General features: G+C 52.7%; 6 protein-coding genes across 6 annotated transcripts; 5 read left to right on the top strand and 1 right to left on the bottom strand.

The window, feature by feature from the left end:
• Positions 1-480: 480 nt before the first annotated feature.
• Positions 481-1,449, top strand: VTN31DRAFT_7380 (uncharacterized protein; the record flags this gene model as incomplete). The annotated part of the gene is made up of 3 exons (XM_069408095.1): positions 481-569; positions 623-854; positions 1,072-1,449. The coding sequence occupies 3 exons, from the start codon at positions 481-483 to the stop codon at positions 1,447-1,449; spliced, it is 699 nt and encodes a 232-aa protein (XP_069257878.1).
• Positions 1,450-1,505: 56 nt separating this feature from the next.
• Positions 1,506-1,947, top strand: VTN31DRAFT_7379 (uncharacterized protein; the record flags this gene model as incomplete). The annotated part of the gene is made up of 2 exons (XM_069408093.1): positions 1,506-1,712; positions 1,789-1,947. The coding sequence occupies 2 exons, from the start codon at positions 1,506-1,508 to the stop codon at positions 1,945-1,947; spliced, it is 366 nt and encodes a 121-aa protein (XP_069257877.1).
• Positions 1,948-6,248: 4,301 nt separating this feature from the next.
• On the top strand, positions 6,249-6,635 carry VTN31DRAFT_7378 (uncharacterized protein; the record flags this gene model as incomplete). Its single annotated transcript, XM_069408092.1, has 2 exons — positions 6,249-6,405; positions 6,490-6,635. 2 exons carry the CDS (start codon positions 6,249-6,251, stop codon positions 6,633-6,635), a joined length of 303 nt encoding a protein of 100 aa, XP_069257876.1.
• A 1,575-nt stretch (positions 6,636-8,210) lies between these two features.
• On the bottom strand, positions 8,211-12,093 carry VTN31DRAFT_7377 (uncharacterized protein; the record flags this gene model as incomplete). The annotated part of the gene is made up of 6 exons (XM_069408091.1): positions 8,211-8,738; positions 8,791-9,384; positions 9,568-9,894; positions 9,959-10,327; positions 10,375-10,998; positions 11,980-12,093. The coding sequence occupies 6 exons, from the start codon at positions 12,091-12,093 to the stop codon at positions 8,211-8,213; spliced, it is 2,556 nt and encodes an 851-aa protein (XP_069257875.1).
• A 6,491-nt stretch (positions 12,094-18,584) lies between these two features.
• On the top strand, positions 18,585-19,151 carry VTN31DRAFT_7376 (uncharacterized protein; the record flags this gene model as incomplete). The annotated part of the gene is made up of 1 exon (XM_069408090.1): positions 18,585-19,151. The coding sequence occupies one exon, from the start codon at positions 18,585-18,587 to the stop codon at positions 19,149-19,151; it is 567 nt and encodes a 188-aa protein (XP_069257874.1).
• A 37-nt stretch (positions 19,152-19,188) lies between these two features.
• On the top strand, positions 19,189-19,971 carry VTN31DRAFT_7375 (uncharacterized protein; the record flags this gene model as incomplete). Its single annotated transcript, XM_069408089.1, has 1 exon — positions 19,189-19,971. The coding sequence occupies one exon, from the start codon at positions 19,189-19,191 to the stop codon at positions 19,969-19,971; it is 783 nt and encodes a 260-aa protein (XP_069257873.1).
• Between the last annotated feature and the right edge of the window lie 1,796 nt (positions 19,972-21,767).

The raw sequence follows: 21,767 nt of genomic DNA, 5'->3' as shown, positions 1-21,767 counted from the left end.
GTATGCCCCGCGGTGTGAAACCAGTGATCGAGGCAAAAGGTTGGTATACGGAGTACTGAAAAGGGTATTTTCGCTCCACCTTTACATAACGTATTCCACACCCTGTTCGCGCCCCCAAACTAAAACTCCAACTTACCTAAGCCACCTCGTGAACCTCTCCAGCCACCGCCATAAACTACACCAAAATCATGTATAGAATTAAATAGTTCATCTTCGTGGCACAATAATAGTACTTTCAAATCCAACTAATCCAAACTATTGTTTCTTTTGATGATCTTCATCATCGATGACATGAAAACAGTTAGAGCATTAACTTCGAGATGCCAAAAAATGGGCATCGAAGAAACATCAACATGGCCAAGGTTGTCCCCTTAATTACTGGCACCTTACCCTCAAGCCGTCAGCTTCATTGTTCTCCAGGTTCTGAACCATCGAGCTATCCTTCCATTGAACGCGCTTACCATCTTCTCGTGACTCAACATGGCTGGCAACGCGCTTGAAAAGGAAATGCGACTTCAGCAGGCCATCGCCGCGTTTAATGCCGCTGAAGTACCAGCTATCGGGAAGCAGTGAGGCTCTTCAATGTGCCCCCGACGACTTTGCGGGATCGCATCTCGGGCAGGAGGAAGTTCAATAAGATCTCCAAGCAGCATTTACAGCGATTGACGCGATGGACGCCGAAAGAGGAGGATGCTGTGGTGAAGTGTGTGTACCAGCTCGATGCCTGGGGCTGGCCTATGACAATTTCTGAAATAGAGGTATTGGCAACTGAGATCCTGCGAGCCAAGGGGGACACAAAGCCCCTGGGCAAGAACTGGATCTGCAATTTCCTGGAGAGACATAAAGAGCTCAAGGTTAGTCGTTCCCGGACTTTGGACCAAGCGAGAAAAGATGCGCTCGACGAAAAGACGCTGAGGGAGTGGTTCAACGTCTATGAAACAACGATCTTGGCGCACGGAATTACTAAGATGACATCTACAATATGGTGAAAAGGGATGTATGAAAGGAGTGGAAATAATGTGAAAGTGATTGTCCCCCGCGAAGAGATCGAGGCGTTTTCGGTACACCCAGGCAACCGAGAATGCGTTCCGATCATCGAATGCATCTCGACAAACGGCTACGCTCTCCCACCTTATTTTCAAAGAATGCCGCATTCAACACTCCTGGATCCCCGAAGACATCGACGACGAAATTGTCATCCGCGTGAGCCCCAATGGCTGGACAAGCACCGAGATTGCGCTGGAGTGGCTACAGCATTTCGATAAGCACACCGCTCCAAGGACGCGAGGCAGCCACCGATTGCTTATTCTGGACGGCCACGCGAGCCATTTGTCGCTGGAGTTTGTTCAATACTGCGTTGACCACCACATTGTGGCCCTTTGCTTGCCCCCCACACAACGCATGCGCTCCAGCCTTTGGACATCGGAGTCTTCGGGCCCCTCTCTCTAAGGCTTACCGAAACCTGGTGACGAAGAACGGGCGTCGAGGAGCCGTCTATATCGGCAATGATCAATTTCTTCGGATCTACCAGGAAGCTCGAAAAGGAATACCGAACAACGTTGCTGGAGCCTGGAGAGGAGCAGGCCTTCTTCCCTTCAACCCTGACAAAGTACTGGATAATTACCTGGCAAAGGTGCCTCCACTCGCCAACTCGACGTCCAATGCGACCGAGTCGAGTCCCCCGGATCAGCCCTCCCGATGTGATGGCAATGGTTGACCAACTCTTGCAAGCTTGCGCGAGCCCCTCTGAAGACAAGAGTCGCCGACTTAAAAAGACGGAATTTCAAGATGAAAGCTGGCTACGAGGACCGTCTCGAGACGGCCAACGCGGACAAGCTAGCTCTCCAGATCTTGAACCAGGACTTGGTAGCTCGGCAAACTCACAAGAGGAAGAAGACCCAGAAGCACTTTGGTGAGGCTCGAAAACTTACCGCCAAGGAGGCCTAAAGAGAAAATGGACGAGCAGCAAGCGAAGGAGGCCAGGAAAATGAAGGAAAGGGAGAGTAAGATGGCCTTGAAGGGGTTGGTTGGATTTGTGAAGATTGTATGGATATGAAGATGGACTGTGATATATTCGATTGAATTACATAGTCTTGGTTGGCTTTTGTGTTCTACGTCAGAAGCTGGATGATGTAAGTTGACAACTATCTTGATATGCCTGGTTCCTGGTAAACATGTAAATCTGGTTGTGAATTTGTGGTGTGGTTGTCTGTGGGAGGTGGTTCCGGTCGTAAAGGCGGGGAAATTTTTAGTTTGGGTGCGCGAGCAGGGTGTGGAATACGTTATGTAATTCTCTGATATCCGTATGACACCGTGCTAGAATAATGTTTAATTTGCTTGTGAACAGGTACTAGATCTGAGGGTTGAAGTCAGGGTGTTGCGGGGCAGAAATATACTTTTGGCGGGGATTATTCAAACTTTTTACACATACTGGAGTAGCACGCGACCCCGTGCCCGAATTGGTGTCAAGCTTTTCAACGCATGCGCGCTTGTCTGTGGACCGTTGGTCGGGGGAGGAGCAACCCATTTATATAGACAGCTCAGCGCGTTTTGAAGGTCCTTATTGGCGGAGGAAGAGTCCAGCCAACCAAGCGCCAAACATACAGTATGCAAGTAGAGCCCACGTACCAAAATGCAGCTCGCGGCGGACTGCCAGTTGAGGTCCATTGGAGACAGTGGCGAAGAAGCCGTTCATTCGACGGATGGTCCTCGCCGGGAAGGGATCTGCTTTTGTTGCATGCTAGCGATTCGCCGGCGGGTCGCGGACCCGTGGGAAACCAAAGGGCCGCAAACGACGGGGGAGCAAGCGATGACTAATCTGCTGCAGTTGCAAAAATATTTCAATGGTTTGCATCGTTTGCTCCCCTTCGTTAGTATATAGTTTCATGTAAATGAAGCTTTTGACACAAAAGTTGTTCCTACAACTCGAAAAAAAAATTTCAACTTAATCGCGAGAATTTAGCATCATCGTGATGTGTTGGTTAAGGAAAGTTTTGGACAGTGACAGGCAAGCTGCCGGTGTTGGGTTTGTGAAGTTGTGTTGCCTCGGTACGAAGTACTACTACTCCATATGAGACTGTAGTTCGCTCATTTTGTCCATCACCACAGTATCAGTTTCAAGGCATGGATATATACGTAGAAAAAACTGAGGATCTACTATCCTCTGAGCTCTCCCGTGACCTACGACAGCAGTATCTAGTACGGAGTTCTACGCAGACGAAGACATGCGCACACGCGCGTGGACTTAGTAAGGCAAGACCTGGTGGCAATACCATTTTTACACCACCAGAACGAATTTTGATCGCTATGTCGCTACAGGCCGCCGTACCCTACGGAGAGAGGGCTTACATTACTGGGATGAAAAGACGCCGGTGCTATGGGCCGTGAAATTTGAAATTTCGGTGAAGACTGGGAGACCACTGGTCCAAACCATCCACACCACCCTTACGGATCATCTTCACGTCGCGATCATTCCACCAAACCACGATCAGGACGGCTCAAAGCTCTCACAGCGCGAGATCGTCGGTCGATTGTCCGTTTTATAAAGGAAAACCTTTCGCAACGTACGAAATCGTTCTGTCAGAGCTCCAACTCTCAATTTGTGGAAAACGCTGTACAACATTATTCACGAGTCCGGTTACGGGAAATTGAGAGCCCAGAAGCGCTCCCGGTTGACACCAGATGCAGCGAGGAAAGCGATACGAGTGTGCTATGAAACAAAGACCGGATGCCGGAAGACTGGAAGGTCATTAACAAGGGCCTTAAACTCGACACCCACACACAAACTCCATGGAAATCGTAATCAATTGCAGAGTACGACGATCTGGACTGCAGAATGACATGATCACATTCTGATTCAGAAAAAAGTCTTTTTTGCGGTCGTTTCTCATGTTCTTCTTCACTTTTCTGCTCTGTTCCGATTCGCCGACCCGTCTTTTTCATTTTGCTCTGTAGTGTTCATTTCTGCATCAATTCGAACCAAACTTGGAAGGTCCATTGTCAAATGGCTTAAGAATAACTGGCTAAACTTTGAAGAGGAAACTTGCTGTTTTCGTGGAGTTATTTTGGACTTTGATCACAATGCTGATGTGTTGTTACGTTTCAGTCGCCGTTACGTTATAACCGTTAGGTCGGCCCCCGAGAGGGGTGCGGGCCGAAATCTGCTGCAGTGTGCACATAAAATTTCCTGATCTGGAAATGGGTTGCATCGTTTGCTCCCCGATCGTCCGCAGCCTTCTGGTTCTCTTCCGCTTGTCCATTTGGGTCGCCAGTGATCATGCTTATGTCATGTCCGGCCCGCGACCCGCCAATCGCTAGCATGCAACACAAGCAGATCCCTTCTCGGCGAGACCTTCCGTCGAATGAACGGCTTCTTCGCCACTGTCTCCAACCTCAACTGACGGTCCGCGGCGAGCTGCATTTCGGTAGGCGAATGTATTCTGTTGTACACTATAGCTTTCCACGGGCTCTACTTGCACGTTTGGCACTTGGTTCGGTGGACTCTTCCACCAGTAAGGACTTTTGAGACGTAAAATCGCTGCACTGAGCTGCTCTATAAATGGGTTGCGCCTGTCTGTAGACAAGCCCGCGTTGAAAAGTGTGATACCCTCCAACTCAGCAAGTCGGTTGCTTGTGCTGCTCGCATGCAGACGCCCCAGTTGCTGCTGGTGTCGCCCGTATCAAATCCGCTGATCCTCCGGCCGCTGCAACCCTCTCCTGATCAGTCCTAGAGTCCACTTTGCTCTCCTGAGCGAAAAGCATGTCATGACTCATGATCGAATCTTCCAGTGGCGCAGGGGGCTTTTAGAACCCCTCCGAAAACATAGGCCCCCGGCAGCACTGTGCCTGGCCCGCCCACATATGGAACGAGAAATTGAGTCCGACCGGTCTCTATCGCACAAGATGATGCCTGTGTCCCGACAATGAGTCGTCGGTACCGTTCATTGACGAACTGGAATCACCGAAGGCACTAAGTCGTTGCTTCATGTCAATGCTCCTTGCCGATATCAACATGAAGGCAAATACATTCGCCAACATTCGCCAATTGTGCCAAGACACTGCACAGGGACCACCCAGAAAAAATTTGACTACAAACATTCGAAATCGAATACATCACAACAGTTGATACATCGTATTAAACATTACAATTAAATAACAATACATACGGATTACATGTACAGATTTTTATCTGCTGTAATCAAGCGCTGTGTTGATAATCTGCCCACACGAATCATATTGTGTCTCGAAAAATCGTGCGGAGCACCAAGGCAATAACGCGTTGTTATATCAACGGCGCTGCTTGCGTTGGCTCTTTTGCGGCCAGAGAGGATTCTGGGCGTTTGTTTGACCGGTCTGGAAAGGTTCGCCCGCTGCTCGCGATCTCATAGCTGGTCTCACTGAGGGTCGAGGACGATTTGGCCCGCCCCCCCCCCCCGAAGGTTCCGGGTGGTGCTGACGGAAATGTTGCAACGTCATCTCCTTGCGTCCCCGCCCCGCGCTGCTGGTTCTGGGTAATTCGCCGGGCCCTTTTCATCGTTGTTTTCGCGTCCGGATCTCTTCACGCAACAAATTTGCGGCTATTTGTCCCAGGATTCGAAGACCTCTCTGAACACCCGTTGACTGGCCTGCTCTTCCCGTTTATTCCGCCGTTCTTACTCCATCCGACTTCTCTCCGCTTCTGCTTCCTCTTAAGGCTTCCATTGCCTCCGCAAATTGTCGCTCAGAAAAAAAATTGGCCCTCTTCGACCTGATCCTTGTCGAGCAGGCCCGACGACTTCCCCCGCTTGGTTTTATTTTATTGGCTTTTTCGTTGACTGTTTACTCGAGATTCTCGTATCGTACCTTTATCAGATCTCGGTCGAACGCACGTCTGAGAATCTGCCCAATGTCCGAACGCACTCCTTCTTGTGCTGGTACGCTATCGATCACTCGTTTCCGAATGGCGTCGGTTGTACGGGGCGTTGACGGGGCCATTTCTGGCGTGGATGGACGTTGATTATGTTGTCTCTTGGGCAGCTTCTCGAGGACGCGATTCGGATTGAAGGGACGTAGTTATCCCGGTCGCTTCAAAAGCAGACGGAATATTCTCTTCTGAGTGCGTCGTTCCAAGCTCCCCAAAACAGAGGCCAGAAGTTGCGTTTATTGAAGGACAAAAGTTGTGCGTCGACTGAATTATTTAAATCATCGAGCCGTTTCTTGAGTACGCCTTGCCCAGGTGAGAAAATGCCGACATCTAATGGTTGAAGCCTATGGGTGGAATGCGGAGGCAGTACTGCTATGGCGATGCGATGTTTGTCGGCCAGGTTGACAAAATCAAGGTTTACATGCGATCCGTGGCCGTCCAGGATCAAGAGCCGTTTCTTCTTCCTCCCCGCTTTGGCCTTCGTGTGCTCGTGGAACACACGGGTAAGCCTATGTCCGTGCAAAAGCGTCGCTGCTCCAACCATTATCAGAAGCACCCAAGTACCGTTGCTGTTTCTTCTCGTCCAGGTGCTGCATCCAAGAACCGCGAATGTCGCCGGAGCCTTCTCTTGAAGATTAGGGCCGGAGGAAGAGCAGTGCCATCGACGCAGATCGCTGCAAGAAGCGAGACAAACTCGACTGCCATTTTCGGCGGTACTGAGCATATTCCGTGATTCATTAGAATGACTCGACCACTATTCTTTTGTCTGTGTGGAGTTTGCCGAGCAAAACCCTTTTTTCTCATCGAAGTTGTAGATATTTTCGGGCTCAATTTTATATAATATCCTGGATGAACTCTTTCAGCTGGGAGTTGAATTAGCCCAGAACGCCGCAATCGTGAGCTGATAGGTACACACTCGCTCAAACTAGTCTTTGATTTTTTCCGCGTTGTCTGCCAACTGACGCTTCCTATCTATCGGCTTTACATAGGCGCTGCGGATTGGTTCTCGTATCGCTTGATGAACCGCGATATCCAGCGCCCTCCAACTGTCTTCGTCGCATCCGCAACTAATTTCTTGTTTTTTCGGTGAGGGGGAGGGGAACCCAATGCTGATGAGGAACTTGATCTCCTCAATCAAGCGTCTTTCCTGCGCATTCGTAAGCTTTTTGTGGTATTTCCGTCGCACGCTGACGCGATTTCGTCTTCCCCTTTATAAGCGCCTCCTCATAAGGGTTGTTCGCTCAACCCATATTTTCTCGCAGTTGCTCAATAGTTCGGCTTTTTCTGGGTAGAGAGCTCCGCAAAAGCCGCAGCAAGATCGGATTCGTTCACCATTTCTGCAACTTTCGGTCGAATCGTTTACAGCTTGAGAAGGATAAGTTGGTATGAAGCAGTAATGAACAGGGGATAGTGGCAGTATTATGTGTTACAACAAGACAATTTTGAGAAAACGGAAACTAAAACTGTGTGCTTTGACTGTCCCTGTGCACACAGTGTCTTGGCATCTTAATTGTAATCCTCGATCTCTGTGAACCTTGGTTCATAGATACCGCATTCGAAATTCGAATATCTTTCCATGTGTTTTGAGAGCGCAGCGCGGATACCGTCCAACACCGACGTCCTCTGTTCCCCGCTCCGCGAGCACGCAGCGCGCGCCAAACCGCTATGTCCAATTTGCTTGTGAACAGGTACTCTGCAGACCTGAGGGTTGAAGTCGGGGTGTTGCGGGGCAGAACTATATTTTTGGAGGGGAATAATTCAAACTTTTTACACATGACTGTACGTAGTGTTTTCAGTCAGCGTACAGCGCGATAATCGCCCATGATGTCGGACTGCCCGTGGCACAGCACCTACTATAGTGATCGCGGGTGGGCACGTTTTTAGCTTAATGGCCTTGCTAAACGCGTTGATGTGACTTCTAGTGACAATTAGCAATGGCGGTCCATGGTCCAATCGCCTTGTGCGGTCCTCTTTGCAACGAGTTCATGCCCTACAATGATGTACGACCTTGCTCAATATTTGTAAACACTTTTCGGACTATTGGAAAAGTTTCGTTGCAAGTGATCTCCTGACAAGTGCCGAAAGTAAGTAACCGTCCCGCCAAGCGGGACATGGCGGCCCTCGGGACACAACTACAGTCATTCAAAGTTTGAGTAATCCCCAGCCAAAAAATATTTGTGCCCCGCAACACCCTGATCTCAACTGTTGGAACGACCACATTGTTATTACGCTAAGCGGCCTCTTGGCCATCTAGTCCATCTAGTGGTTGTACAGGGACTATGTTCCGCCGGAGCCACCTGAAGTCGAGTTAATCGGGGACAATGAATGAGCACGTGCCGAGGTGTCTCTTCCCCTTGCTCGCAGTGTTGGCAGATCCCCGTGTGAAAGCCAGGAACCCTGATCTTGTGTTCCTAGAAGCCTGCCAAGCCGATCTTGCCGGTGCGAAGTTGGTTAAATATCGCGCTCTCCCGAGAAGCTTGCGGAGTCCGGCGTGTAACCGGAGCACCGATTTGTCTGGTTCTTGGGGGAAGGCTTGGAAGTTGTGGTGGAGGTGCTTCCTCATCGATGCCGCGCCAGGGTCGCCTGCCCATTCGCGCACCCACGTCAAGGGGGCGGGGCGGTTGAACCCTACGAAGGCGATGTCCGTTCTCGCGACTCGGCCCACCGAGTCGACGATCCTCTGGCAGTGTCTCTCGATAAGCCGATCGATGCCAGTGGCAGCTGCTCGTGCCCGATAGCTGGCCAATCTGGCTGAGAGGTAGAGCTCGATCGGTGGGACATACGCCGGAGTCTCCAGGAACTGGATCCGAGTGGCGCGGAAGGCCCCAAGGTCACTCTAAGGCATCGGTTTTGTACGTTGCGCACCGTCTTGAAGAGGGACGTGGCACTTCAGGCGCATCTCTTGGGGTGTGTGCCAAACGTGCACGGCAATATGTCAGGGCCGGACGAGTGACGGTGAGATACACCTGTCTGGCCTGGAGCAAGGGGAGTCCCCATGTAGAGCCTGCCAGGCGCGTTAATGCGGCCTCCTGGGTGCGCATCTTGTCTTCCAGGAACTTCTTGTGTGCAGTCCACTGGAGTCGAGGGTCCAGGTGGAGGCCTAGGACCCGGACGCTGGAGGATGGAGTTTTTAGGGTCTCGCCCAGGCGCACGCCCGCTCTGGTGTTTGCTCTTGGATTGCGGATCAAGTGCATTAACTCGTACTTCTCCGGCGAGAACTTCGCGCCGTGCCGCCTGGCCCAGTCCAAGCACCTTTCGTGAAGTCGCTCCAGTGCTGCACAGTTGGATTGGGTCGTGGGTCCCCATGCCAGAGGGTTCACGTCGTCGACGAAACCTAGGCCGTGGACTCGGATGTCGCGGGGGTTGCAGATCTCGACCAACTCCGAGTTATAAAAGAGGAGCGGGATGGGCGAGATCGGGGATCCCTGGGGGATGCCTGCCGGGATGGGCATTGTTATGACCTCAGAGCTAGGCACAGCTATCTACTGATCGCAAGCTGTCAATCCAGCGCAGATCAGATTCAGAACACTAAGGATACAGAAAGAAAGTGAGTCCAGAGAGGGTAGCGACTAAGTACAGACCGCGTTCGGTGGGTCACGTGCCCAGGGAGCCCTAGCCCTGCTGAACTACACTGGCCTGAGGCAGGAACTCCTGTGGGCTCTAACAGGCATAAGCTCTGATTCATTGTCGTTGAAGGCGAACGTCGTGCGCCTGTCGGACATGAAGCTCTGAACCCAACCCGTGATGGAGTCAGGGACTCCCTTGTATCGGAGGATCTCGGCGAGTCTTCCTTTGAGACGTGGGTCGAAGGCTCCCGACATGTCGAGCGACAGGAGGGAGATCACGCCTTTAGCACCCCACGCGGCGCGGATCTGAGCCACGAGCAGGTCCAGGGCGCTCTCTGTGGATTGATTTTTGCGCGCTCCCATCTGGCTGTCTGGTAGGAGTCCGTAGCGTTCCGCCAGATCCTGTAGATATCGCGCGGTGACGGCCTAGATGGCCTTCCCCAGCGTATTGAGAAGGGCGACGGGCCGCTAGGACTTGGGGGCCGAGTACGTTTCCTTCCGGGGCTTCTTGATGACCACCGTGCGGGATATCTTGAACGGGGCGGGGAAATGTTGCCAGTCCCAGAATGCCTGTGTTAGGACACGGAGCGCACAGATGAGCGGGTCCCCCATGGCCTTGAGGAAGCCGACCGGGATTCCATCCGGTCCGGGGGCTTTCCAGGAGGGCCATGTTGCGGAGGGCAGCCGCAACCATGATGTCCGTGACTGCAGGGGGATCCTCTACCGCCGGAGGTGGGTTGTCCGGAAGCGGTATGGGCTCGATGTCCGGTTCCGCCGGGAAGAATTGTTCGTGTAGGGTGCTCGCCTGTTCCTGAAAGGTGGTAGCGAGTGAGCCGTCCGGTCTTTGGAGGGTGGGAACCTTGGGAACTCGGGCGGACAATGGCTCCGTTCCTTTCCCCATCGGACCAAGTTCCAGATGCCGCGGTGGGACTCGTGGGCAGCGTGCAAAGCTGCGCGCCACGTTTCGGTCCTGGCGTCTCGTATGGCCTTTCTCTTGCAACGCCGAAGGTGGGAGAGGATGTCTGGGTGGGCGTGTTGGCGGCGGGCGCGTCTCTCCGCCCTGACCGCTTCGGCGACTTTAGCCGTCCACCAGGGAGCGTTGCGGCCCTCTCTGGAGCCGCTCTTGCTCAGTGGGACCGTTTTGGCGACCAGGTCTGTCACGAACGCTTGGAGGTAGTTGGCGTAGGAGTCTATATCCTCTCTCCGGATGAAGCTCCGGGGTATGACCAAGTATTCGCTCGTGGCCCGAACTTGATCGGTATCCGCCATCCTCCAAAGCCTGCGCGGCTCGGGATGGGTTGAGGGGATGGGTAGATCTAACTCGAGCGCGATTGGGCGGTGGTCGGAGCCGTGGTGCGCTTCTAGGTCGCTTTGGCAACGGCGTAGGTACGGTAGGAGGGAGGTCGAGACGAAGGTTAGGTCTAGCGTGGAGTAAGTTTCACTGGTTTCGTTGCGTTTCCACGTCTCTAGACCTGGAGGGGTCGCCAGGTGTAGCTGGTGACGGTCCGTGAGGCGGAGGAGGTCGTCAGACTAATATTAGGGATGGTTGGATTCCCGGGGGAGAGGGCTTGCAGGAATGAAAAAAAATGGACGAATAACTAATGTGCTGCTTAGAACCATTTGGCTGACTTCTCACACTCTCATTAGATGTTTCTAAGTGACAAACGGATATTCCCTTTTCACTATTTGGTATCCCATCCTTTTTGCCTTGAGCACCGCTTTTACAGGCGTGGCATGCCCTCCAATGCATTACTTTGATCAACAGTTCACTCTTATCTGTGCTCAGGACTTCTGCACCGTATCAAGTGAATGAGCCAGCCATTCCATGATTATAGTCCCATTGTCTTCAAGATTTGAACCCTTTGAGCCTTGCTGATTGAATGGGGGCATTGTCCTGCATAAAACCAGGCCGGGTTCCCAAATGTCCCGGAGGCATCAAGATGTTGAATGAGCAGGTCGAGATATGAGCGCCATTTTTCTTAGCTCCGTTGTCGGGCTCTAGTCTGACCAATTCCCATTCAAGGATATCAAAGTGGACTTTCGCTGATGGCGGAAGGGTTGCAGCGGCCGGGAGGAGGATCAGCGGAATTGACGAAATTGACACACTGCGAAGCATGCATGCTTTGCGAAGACCGCGCCGACGACGCGCTCTGAACAACTCATGGCATATGGGTGCAGGAAGTAAACCGATCATAACGACCTGGCCTGGTGGAAGTCATTGTGCTCGACGTAACGACGTTCAGTGCACCGAAGGCGATGGGCGGGGGATCAATGTGTGCAAACGGGCGACACCAGCAACTGCAGCGCCTGCACCTAAGCAGCGCAATGCGGGCAAGCAACCTACTTGCACGCGACCTTTGCCGCCGGAGTTGGTGTCAAACTTTTCAACGAATTCTCGATTGTCTGTAAACCGTTGGTAGGAGGAGGTGCAGCCCATTTATATAGACAGCTCAGTGCGTTCTGAAAGTTCTTACTGACGGCAGTGTCCAGGCAACCAAGCGCCTAACGTACAGTACGCAAATAGAGCCCATGGAACGCTACAGTGTACAACAGAATACATTCGCGTACCAAACGGCGGACTGCCAGTTGAGGTCCATTGGAGACAGTGGCGAAGAAGCCGTTCATTCGACGGATGGTCCTCGCCGGGAAGGGATCTGCTTTTGTTGCATGCTAGCGATTCGCCGGCGGGTAGCGGACCCGTGGGACAGCGAAGGGGAGCCAAAGGGCCGCGAACGACGGGGGAGCAAGCGATGCAAACCATTTCCCAGACCAAAAAGTTTTATGTGCACACTGCAGCAGATTAGTATATAGTTAATCCGGCCGCGATGTCCGACCTTTTCAACGTGACAAACTATACAAGCTCTGGGTCTGCAAACCAGTCGCATGGAGGATTAAGACAATTCCAGGCTCCACTGGGCAGTTGCGTTTGAATGCTCAGAAGCCCTTCATGAACTCTGCTTGGGATGCTTTGTTGATCTATTTATTTGCTGTGAGACTTTAACTAACAAGTCAACCCCGGTTGCCTTCAAACTCTCCACGCACGGTCTTGAGATTCGAATTGATGCAGTAATCTCGAAGGATTAAACGCCCAGAACAAAAAATACTGTGTATAATTTTATTGTACAATCGCTGGCAGTCATTGTGGTACATTCCTACTCGTACATCGAAAGTCAGTCAATGGCTTCGTTTTTGCAGATTGAGCCTACCGCGGCCTGTAGTGTATACAGTAGCTACAAGCAATCAAATTTTGCTTCGGGGCTGTAAAGACCGGTATTGCCACCAGGGTCATGGGTCTCCGTCTGCGTAAGAATTCCGTACTAGATGCTGCTGTCGTTGGTCATGGGAGAGCTCAGAGGATGGTACGTCCTCGTTTCTCTCTACGTGTTGCCATGCCTTGAGACTATTACTGGTGACGGACAAAATGAGCGAATTACAGTCTGGTATGGAGTAGTACTACTTCCTGCCGAGGCAACACAGTATCCGCGGCTTCACAAACCCAACACCGGCAGCTTGCCCGTCACTGTCCAAAACTTTCTCAACCAACACATCACCCATGATGCTAAATTCTCGCGATGTTTGAATCTTTTTCTTTGAGTTGTAGGAACAAGTTTTGTGTCAAAAAAACTTTTGTCCAAGATGGGGCTGTTTGTGCGACACTTGTGTTTCCTCATCGACAACTTGCGAGCGCGTCAAGGTCCGATAGAAAGCTGTGCGATGACTCGCAGTTATAAGGTTAGTAGTGCTGTAATAAGAGCACTGGAAAAACTAGCAGTAGAAGCAGAAGTGTATTATCTGAGCAAGTTATTTTTCTATTCACCAGGGGTTTTCCCCCTTCAAGTATCCGCGGCCCCACACACCCAACACCGGGAGATGTTGGGTGTCACACCTGGCCCGCCGTTCACACCTTGCCCACCACTTTTCAACTACTTTTCGGCAGAACAATCACCACAATGGAGCTGTATTGAAAATGGTTGTTTGGGCTTTAAACGAGCTTGCAAGCAAGCCAGAGTTTTTCTCACAAATGAACTACCACGTTCGGTTGGGATCGAAGTAAAATAGATTATCTACATTTTCAGGACCTCTTTCTCTGCCAGTCGAATTCTCCTCTGGCTCCAAACCCAAAATGAAGGGTTGTGACTTCGTAGGCTGACCATTGATAAAGCGATCCACTTCTCGTCGATATTCATTCTCTCTCCTTTGCGCAATGTAGCGATTCGCGTCTCCAGGTGTCAATGCCCCTCTAGGAGCTTGGACCCTCCGTGATTTATGTGATTTACGTCCAGTTGGACGCCTGTCGTAGACGGACGTGGCGTTATCCAGTTCAAGCTCCGCTTACCCTTTCGAAGGCCCAGACTGCATGCAGCCTTGTCAAGCCTCTCCTCACACCGCCGAAGATAACTCCCATCAATCTGTTGCGCATTCTTGTCCTCATACTTCTTCAACTTCCCTATGCTCCTCTGAAGGTCCCTGACATTCCGAGGGGGTGAAGTGGTCGAAAGTTGATGAGTGACGGGGGGGCTTTGTTGGTGGACAGTGCATGGTTCATCCAGAAGTACGCATTTTATTATTATTATTATTATTATTATATCACAAAGCGGCCTCTTGGCCATCTAGTCCATCTAATGGTGTACAGGGGGAAAAACCGTTCAGGGTGTGCCGGGTGAGCCCAGACACCCTGCCGGATGGAAAAAACCCCAGTTCTGGAACGTCCACGCCCGCTATGTGTCCAGCTTGCCTACCTCTTGTGGCTTAGAGCGCAACTCTAGCCATCCTTTATCAGCTGGTTGGCTAGGCGGAACTGATCGACTATGTTCCGCCGGAGCCACCACCGTGTCGCCCTCTTGACCCCTATGGGGTCGGTTAGGAGCCATCTGAAGTCGAGTTGCCCGTTGTGCCGGATGGCTCGCGGTCCCCTTGAAACCGGGGGCAATGAATGAGCACACGGTGTCTCTTCCCCTTGCTCGCAGTGTTTGCAGATCCCTGTGTGAAAGCCAGGAACCCTGGCCTTGTGTAGGAAGCCTGCCAGACTACGCTTTTTCGGCCGGCTTCCGAACTTCGACACGGTCGCGTACACCTCCGTACCATGTAAAACAAACGCGAATCTTTCACGCAAACACGGTGGTAATCGGTCTTCTTTGAATTCATGCTACTCTTACAGCATTGATTCTGAATTGGATATCATAACGAGCTTCCGGCATTGTGATGAATACTAAGATGGGAAAAACTCCGAAGGGCTGCTTGAGAGCTCGCCGATTACCGAATTTTAGAGCCCAAACAACCTCTTGTAAGAATCTCAAAACCGGATGAAATCTCTGCCAGTGAAAGATAAGATCCTGAGGATTTAGCTGATATAATTTACAATTCAAAAAAAAAAAGCGAAAAATATCCATTGATAGACAACAACACGTCAAAAACGCCTCGTTCAAACGCCAATTGAAAGCTCTCTCTACATCGCTTCAAAGGCTCTACGAATACCGACAAGCTTCGCCGTCGTCGGTATGGCTAGGAAAGCCGTGGACGGTCAGGGGACCGCGACCCCCCCCGACAAGCCAGCATCCCAAAACATCCCCGACATCGAAAACTCGAGATTTTCAGCCAACTGAGGGCGGAGATTCGACGCCTCAAGGGCTCCGAATCATCTCTACGCCTCCTAGACCAGCTAAAGATTGCCCTGTTCGATGAACTGCTCCCAGCGGTCCAGCGAACGGCCGCCTTGCCCACGCCACCATCGACACCCCCCAACTCACCGCCACTCACGTACGCAAATGTCCTCCTAAAGACGAACCTCCCCCATGAGAAACAAATCCCCCTCCGCGAGCAACGTGAGATAACGTCCGCCCCGGAGTAATTGACATGGATCAAGCACAACGTCCCCCAGCGGATATCGTGCGTGACATCAACCAGGCCCTGGAGAGGGCTGGTCAACCCGGCCGAATCGTCAGCGCCCGACGCCTCCCTTCCGGGGACCTCATCCTGACGGCCGACATTTCCGACTCCAAGCCCGCGATTGAGCGCTGCATCGACCGATGGCGCGAGGCCATCGGAGAAAACGCCACCCTGAGACCAAGAAACACTCGGTGCTAGTCCACGGCGTCAAAATGGCCGACTTTCCGACAGGCAAGATCTACGAACAGAACCCAGGACTCCGCTCCCGACTGCGCATTGTCCGCTACACCTGTCGAGCTAGCATCCGGCGATCCCGAAAGAAGGTCATCGGACGGGGCCAACCACCTCATCAAGGAAGGCCTTGTGCTAGACAGCGAGCTCAAAGAGATCGAGCTATTCGATCCAACATGCATGATCACCCGCTGCTACAACTGCCAGCGGTACGGGCACATCGGGCGCTATTGTCGACACACGACCCGCTGCGGCCACTGCGCTGTGGGCGGGCACGTGCACCGCAGCTGCCCAGAAAGGATGATCGAAACGCCCCTCGCTGCGCCAACTGCGGCGGACGACACGAAGCGGGAGACCAATCCTGCCCAAGGGTACCCGGCAGGAAGTCGCCAGAGTGGCATACGCACGCGCGACCCGACCGCGCCTCTATGCGACCAGTACTACCCCCGCGCCTACTCCCCTCAACAACGCCGCCACCCGCCCCTCGGAGGAGAGCTCCGCCGAGGTCGGTCCGCTGATCCCCCGGAAGAGAGGCCGCCGGCGGGTATCCCTGGCGGAGACGGACGACGCCCAGATCACCATGTACTTCCAGACCTCCCAGAATGAACTGTGATGCAGGATACGCTCAGGATCCTCCAGTACAACGTGCACAAGAGGAAGGACACGATGCTCCTCCTCTCCGCACACGAGCATACTCGGATCTACGACATCGTCGCGATACAGGAGCCAGCGCGCAATCGACACATGCACGCGACATTCTGCGACTCTTCATCGCAGTTCATACCACTATATCCACGCAACCGCCACACGCGCGCGTGCTTCTTCCTCAACAAACGACTCCCGCGCGATTCGTGGAACGCGGAGTTTCCAAGCCCGGACATCGCTATCCTGGACCTACAGCTCCCAAGCGGTCCATTGAGACTTATCAATGTATACAATGAGCCTAGCCCGCGTACGACGTACAATCCGCAAAGCCCAATCCTCGCACTGGAGCCCATCTAGAAGGTTCCGGACCGGCCGTCCTCCTCGGGGACTTCAACTTACACCACTTTCAATGGTCACCCCCAGGAACCCAACCCTCCCTAATTTGACACCAACACCGGCACGGGGTCGCGTGCTACTAAGTTGGTTGCTTGCCCGCACTGCGCCGCTTACGTGCGGGCACCCCAGTTGTTAGCAGGTGTCGCCGTCCGCACGCAGTGCGACCCCGCCCATCGCCTTCGGTCCACTGACTGTCGTTGTTACATCAAGTGCAATGACTTCCACCAGGCCAGGTCGTTGCGATCGGTTTACTTTCTCCACAGTATGTCGTCAATTGTTCAGAGCGCGCTCTTCGTGCACAGCATGCATGCCTGGCAGCGTGTCGATTCCGCTGATCCTCCGGCCTGATCTCCTGAGCGAAAACCATCACTCACGATCGAATGCTCCAGTCGCGCAGAAGCTTTAGAAAACCCGACCCCTCTGCATTTCCGAGCAAACATGGGCCCCTCGAAGACACCCCGTGCCTGGCCCGCCCACATCCGTACGCCAAAAACGCCAGCATTAGACGATCTGTATCCCACCAAGATCTGTGTCGGACGATGAGTCGGCGTCGACCATTGAACTCGAAACACCAAAGAATGGAACAAAGTCAGTAAAACTGCTCGCTTCATGTCGATGCCCCTTAATGACCGGTCAACGTGAAGGGGATGGATAATTTACCGAGATTTCTTTTCGGCCTCTGTTCGTAGGAGTACGAGTTTCTAGGCCCCCCGGCAGCGCGCGCCAAACCGCTAGTGTCCTCTGTTGTACACTGCAGCGTTCCATGGGCTCTCTATTTGCGTACTGTACGTTTGTCCCTTGGTTGACTGGACACTTCCGCCAGGAAGGACTTTCTTTCAGAACGCACCGAGTTGTCTATAAATGGGTTGCGCCTGCCCCCCTCTATCAAGTGCTTTAAGGGGATGGATAACTTTTTAGGTGCTCATCTTTTCCGCTCTGTGTTCGTAGGAGTTTTTTAGGATCCCATCGAATTTCAAAGGCCCCTCCGGACGCGCAGCGCGCGCCAAACCGCTAGGCTTTATAAAGATAAAGGGGCACGGACATGAAAGCAAGCAGTTCAATTGTAGACTTCACATTTGCTGTTCGGGCGGGTTCGTCAATGGACGATGCCGACTCACCGTCAGAGAGAATATCTTGGTGCGATATAGGTAGGTCCCTACGCTTGCGTTCTTGGGCTCCGAACTGTGGACGGGCAAAGCGCGGTCTTTGAGGGGACTCCACGTTTGCTGAGTCGCAGAGTTGTCCAAAGCTCCCTACGCCGCTGGGGACTTCGAAGCGATCGTGAGCTATGTTTTTCCAGAAGATCAGAGATCAAAATTTCTCTTGGATGGGCTTCTTCGAGAGGTCGCAGGATCAACGAAAAAAAAAAAAAAAAAAAAAAAAAGAAAGCTTTCCACGAAAACCGCGCCGTCGATGAGTACAGAGTAACTTAAATAGTCGACGACACTAAGCGATTTGGCGCGCGCTGCGCGCTCGCGGAGCGGAGAGCAGGGAACGTCTGCGTGTTGGACGATTTCCGAGCTGTATACGCTGAAAAGAAACGATGTCCACATTCCCCACCCCGTTCAAGATATCCCCCGCACGGTGGTCATCAAGAAGCCCCGGAAGGAAACATACTCGGCCCCAAGTCGTGGCGGCCCGTCGCCCTTCTCAATACGTTGGGGAAGGTTATTGAGGCCGTCACCGCGCGATATCTACAGGATTTGGCGGAACGCCACGGACTCCTACCGGACAGCCAGATGGGAGCGCGCAAAAATGGATCCACAGAGAGCGCCCTGGAGGTACCTGCTCGTGGCTCAGATCCGCGCCGCGTGGGGTGCTAAAGGCGTGGTCGGGATCCCTTCTGTCGCTCGACATGTCGGTCGGGAGCCTTCGACCACCTTTCAAGGGACAGACTCGTTCGAGATCCTCCGATACAAGGGATCCCTGACTCCATCACAGGCTGGGTTCGGAGCTTCATGTCCGACAGGCGCACGACGTTCGCCTTCAACGACAATGAATCAGAGCTTATGCCCATCCCGGCAGGCATTCCCCAGGGATCCCCAATCTCGCCCTTCCTGTTCCTCTTTTATAACTCGGACTTGGTCGACATCTGCAACCCCCGCGAGATCCGGGTCCACGGCCTAGGTTTCGTCGACGACGTGAACCTTTTGGCATGGGGACCTACGATCCAATCCAACTGTGCAGCACTGGAGCGACTTCACGAAAGGTGCTTGGACTGGGCCAGGCGGCACGGCGCGAAGTTCTCGCCGGAGAAGTACGAGTTACTGCACTTGACCCGCAATCTAAGAGCAAACACCAGAGCGGGCGTGCGCCTGGGCGAGATCCTAAAAACCCCATCCTCCAGCGTCCGGGTCCTAGGCCTCCACCTGGACCCTCGACTCCAGTGGACTGCACACAAGAAGTTCCTGGAAGACAAGATGCGCACCCAGGAGGCCGCATTAACGCGCCTGGCAGGCTCTACATGGGACTCCCCTTGCTCCAGGCCAGACAGGTGTATCTCAACGTCACTCGTCCGTCCCTGACATATGCCGCGCACGTTTGGCACACACACCCCAAGAGATGCGCCTGAAGTGCACGTCCCTCTTCAAGACGGTGAGCAACGTACAAAACCGATGCCTTAGAGTGATCCTTGGGGCCTTCCGTGCCACTCGGATCCAGTCCCTGGAGACTCTGGCGTATGTCCCACCGATCGAGCTCTACCTCTCAGCCAGATTGGCCAGCTATCGGGCACGAGCAGCTGCCACTGGCATCGATCGGCTTATCGAGAGACACTGCCAGAGGATCGTCGACTCGGTGGGCCGAGTCGCGAGAACGGACATCGCCTTCGTAGGGTTCAACCGCCCCGCCCCCTTGACGTGGGTGCGCGAATGGGCAGGCGACCTTGGCGCGGCATCGATGAAGCGCCTCCACCACAACCTCCTGACAAGATGGAAAGAGGCTTGGAACTCCGGGACGCGCAGTTCCTCCGAAGCCTTCCCCAAAGAACCAGACAAGTCGGCGCTTCGATTACACGCCGGACTCCACAAAGCCGAGAGCTCGATACTTACCCAACTTCGCACCGGCAAGATCGGCTTGGCAGGCTTCCTGCACAAGACCAGGGTTCCTGGCTTTCACACGGGGATCTGCCAACACTACGAGCAAGGGGAAGAGACACCTTGGCACGTGCTCATTCATTGCCCCCGGTTCCAAGGGGACCGCGAGCCACTCCGGCACAACGGGCAACTCGACTTCAGATGGCTCCTAACCGACCCCATAGGGGTCAAGAGGGCGACACGGTGGTGGCTCCGGCGGAACATAGTCGATCAGTTCCGCCTAGCCAACCAGCTGATAAAGGATGGCTAGAGTTGCGCTCTAAGCCACAAGAGGTAGGCAAGCTGGACACATAGCGGGCGTGGACGTTCCAGAACTTGGGTTTTTTCATCCGGCAGGGTGTCTGGGCTCACCCGGCACATCCTGAACGGTTTTTCCCCCTGTACAACCATTAGATGGACTAGATGGCCAAGAGGCCGCTTAGCGTAATAATAATAACTTAAAGACTGGACGCCGGGAGACTGGGCGAAGGTCATCTGGTCGGATGAGTGTTCAGTCGAACTCGGATCTGGAAAGCGGAACCAGTGGGTTTTCCGACTCGATCTCCATGGTGAAAAGTGGAAAAGGGAATACTTTCAGCCATTCAACAAAGGGAAGAACGTTCGAGTCATGATCTGGTCAGCGTTTTGGGGCGAGAACAAATGGGAATTGGTCCGATTAGAGCGCGACTTCGAAGCGAAGAAAAATGGGTTCACTTCGCGCTCATATCTCGACCTGCTCCGTGAACATCTGCCCTGCATTTGGGAACCTGGCCTGGTTTTCATGCAGGACAATGCCCCCATTTCACCCAGCGAGGATTGTCAAGAAAGCTCTCGAAGACAATGGGATTGTGGTCATGGAATGGCCGCCCCATTCACCCGATCTGAACCCAATCGAACACCTTTGGTCTCCCCTCAAAGAAGGGGTCCATATCGTGGACCCTGAGGTTGAATTTGCCACGGGTCGAATGAACGGAAGGAGGACCTTCTCTGTGATGCGTTATAGAAGTCCTGGGCACAGATCAAGAGTGAACTGTTGAGGTCTTTGGTGGAGGGTATGCCCCGCCGTGTAAAAGCGGTGATCGAGGCAAAAGGATGGTATACTTAGTACTGAAAAGGGTATTTTCGCTCCATTTTTACATATGTAGTCAACTAATTCTCTGATATCTGTATTATACCGTGCTAGGATCATGTTTAATTTGCTTGTGAACAGGTACTAGACCTGAGGTTGAAGTCAGGGTGTTGCGGGGCAGAAATATATTTTTGGCGGGGATTATTCAAACTTTTTACACATGACTGTATATGTATTTCAATACAGCTTCATATTATTTAAGTATAGTCAAACCCCGTTATATTTCTCCTCGTTATCACGATATCACCGTTATTGCGATACTCATGGGCGGGACGGATCCTCCGCCCATACAAATTTTCAGCTTTCCCGATACGGAGTATTCGATATCGCGATGCCTGAAGTCCAAAATATCGCGTTAGCGGGAGGAAGATTGACCAATCAGAGTGCCTGTATGGCTCAATAGTGGGGGGGGAGCGGCATACAATGGACCAATGAGGACCGCCATGGATGGCTGCACTCGAGGCTTCAAAGCGGCAAGTCATTATTACATGTAACTTGATTTACTACCTAGAATGGTATTACAATAGTCACGTGAGATTTCGATCTGCGATATTCTCGCTATCGCGATACTTACTGGAGGGATGGATTGTAATCGCCATAACGGGGTTTGACTGTACCATTGTTCTGCCGGAAAGGTACGGAGTACTAATTGAAAAGTGGTGGGCAAGGTGTGAATGGCGGGCTAGGTGTGTGGAGCCACGGATACTCGTGAAGATTCTTCTGTGTGGCCTTCACTTCCGATTTCGCCCGTCATCTGTTCCGATACCGGCCCACTCGGTAATACCCTTATCCTTGGCACTTCCCCGTATGCCTTACTTTCCAACACACCCGCGACTGTCATTCTTCATCCGAATGCCATGCATCTTCCTCGATTGCATCCGTGCCATTACCGGCATCATTTCCCTCCTGTGTTAGACGTTCCCTAATATCAACGAGTC

The sequence above is a fragment of the Thermomyces dupontii genome, assembly GCF_041956625.1.
Source record: "Thermomyces dupontii strain NRRL 2155 unplaced genomic scaffold VTN31scaffold_9, whole genome shotgun sequence".
In the NCBI taxonomy this organism is placed as follows: domain Eukaryota; kingdom Fungi; phylum Ascomycota; class Eurotiomycetes; order Eurotiales; family Trichocomaceae; genus Thermomyces; species Thermomyces dupontii.
Note: the sequence above shows the minus strand (reverse complement) of the source record. Positions and strands in the feature narration are given on the sequence as shown.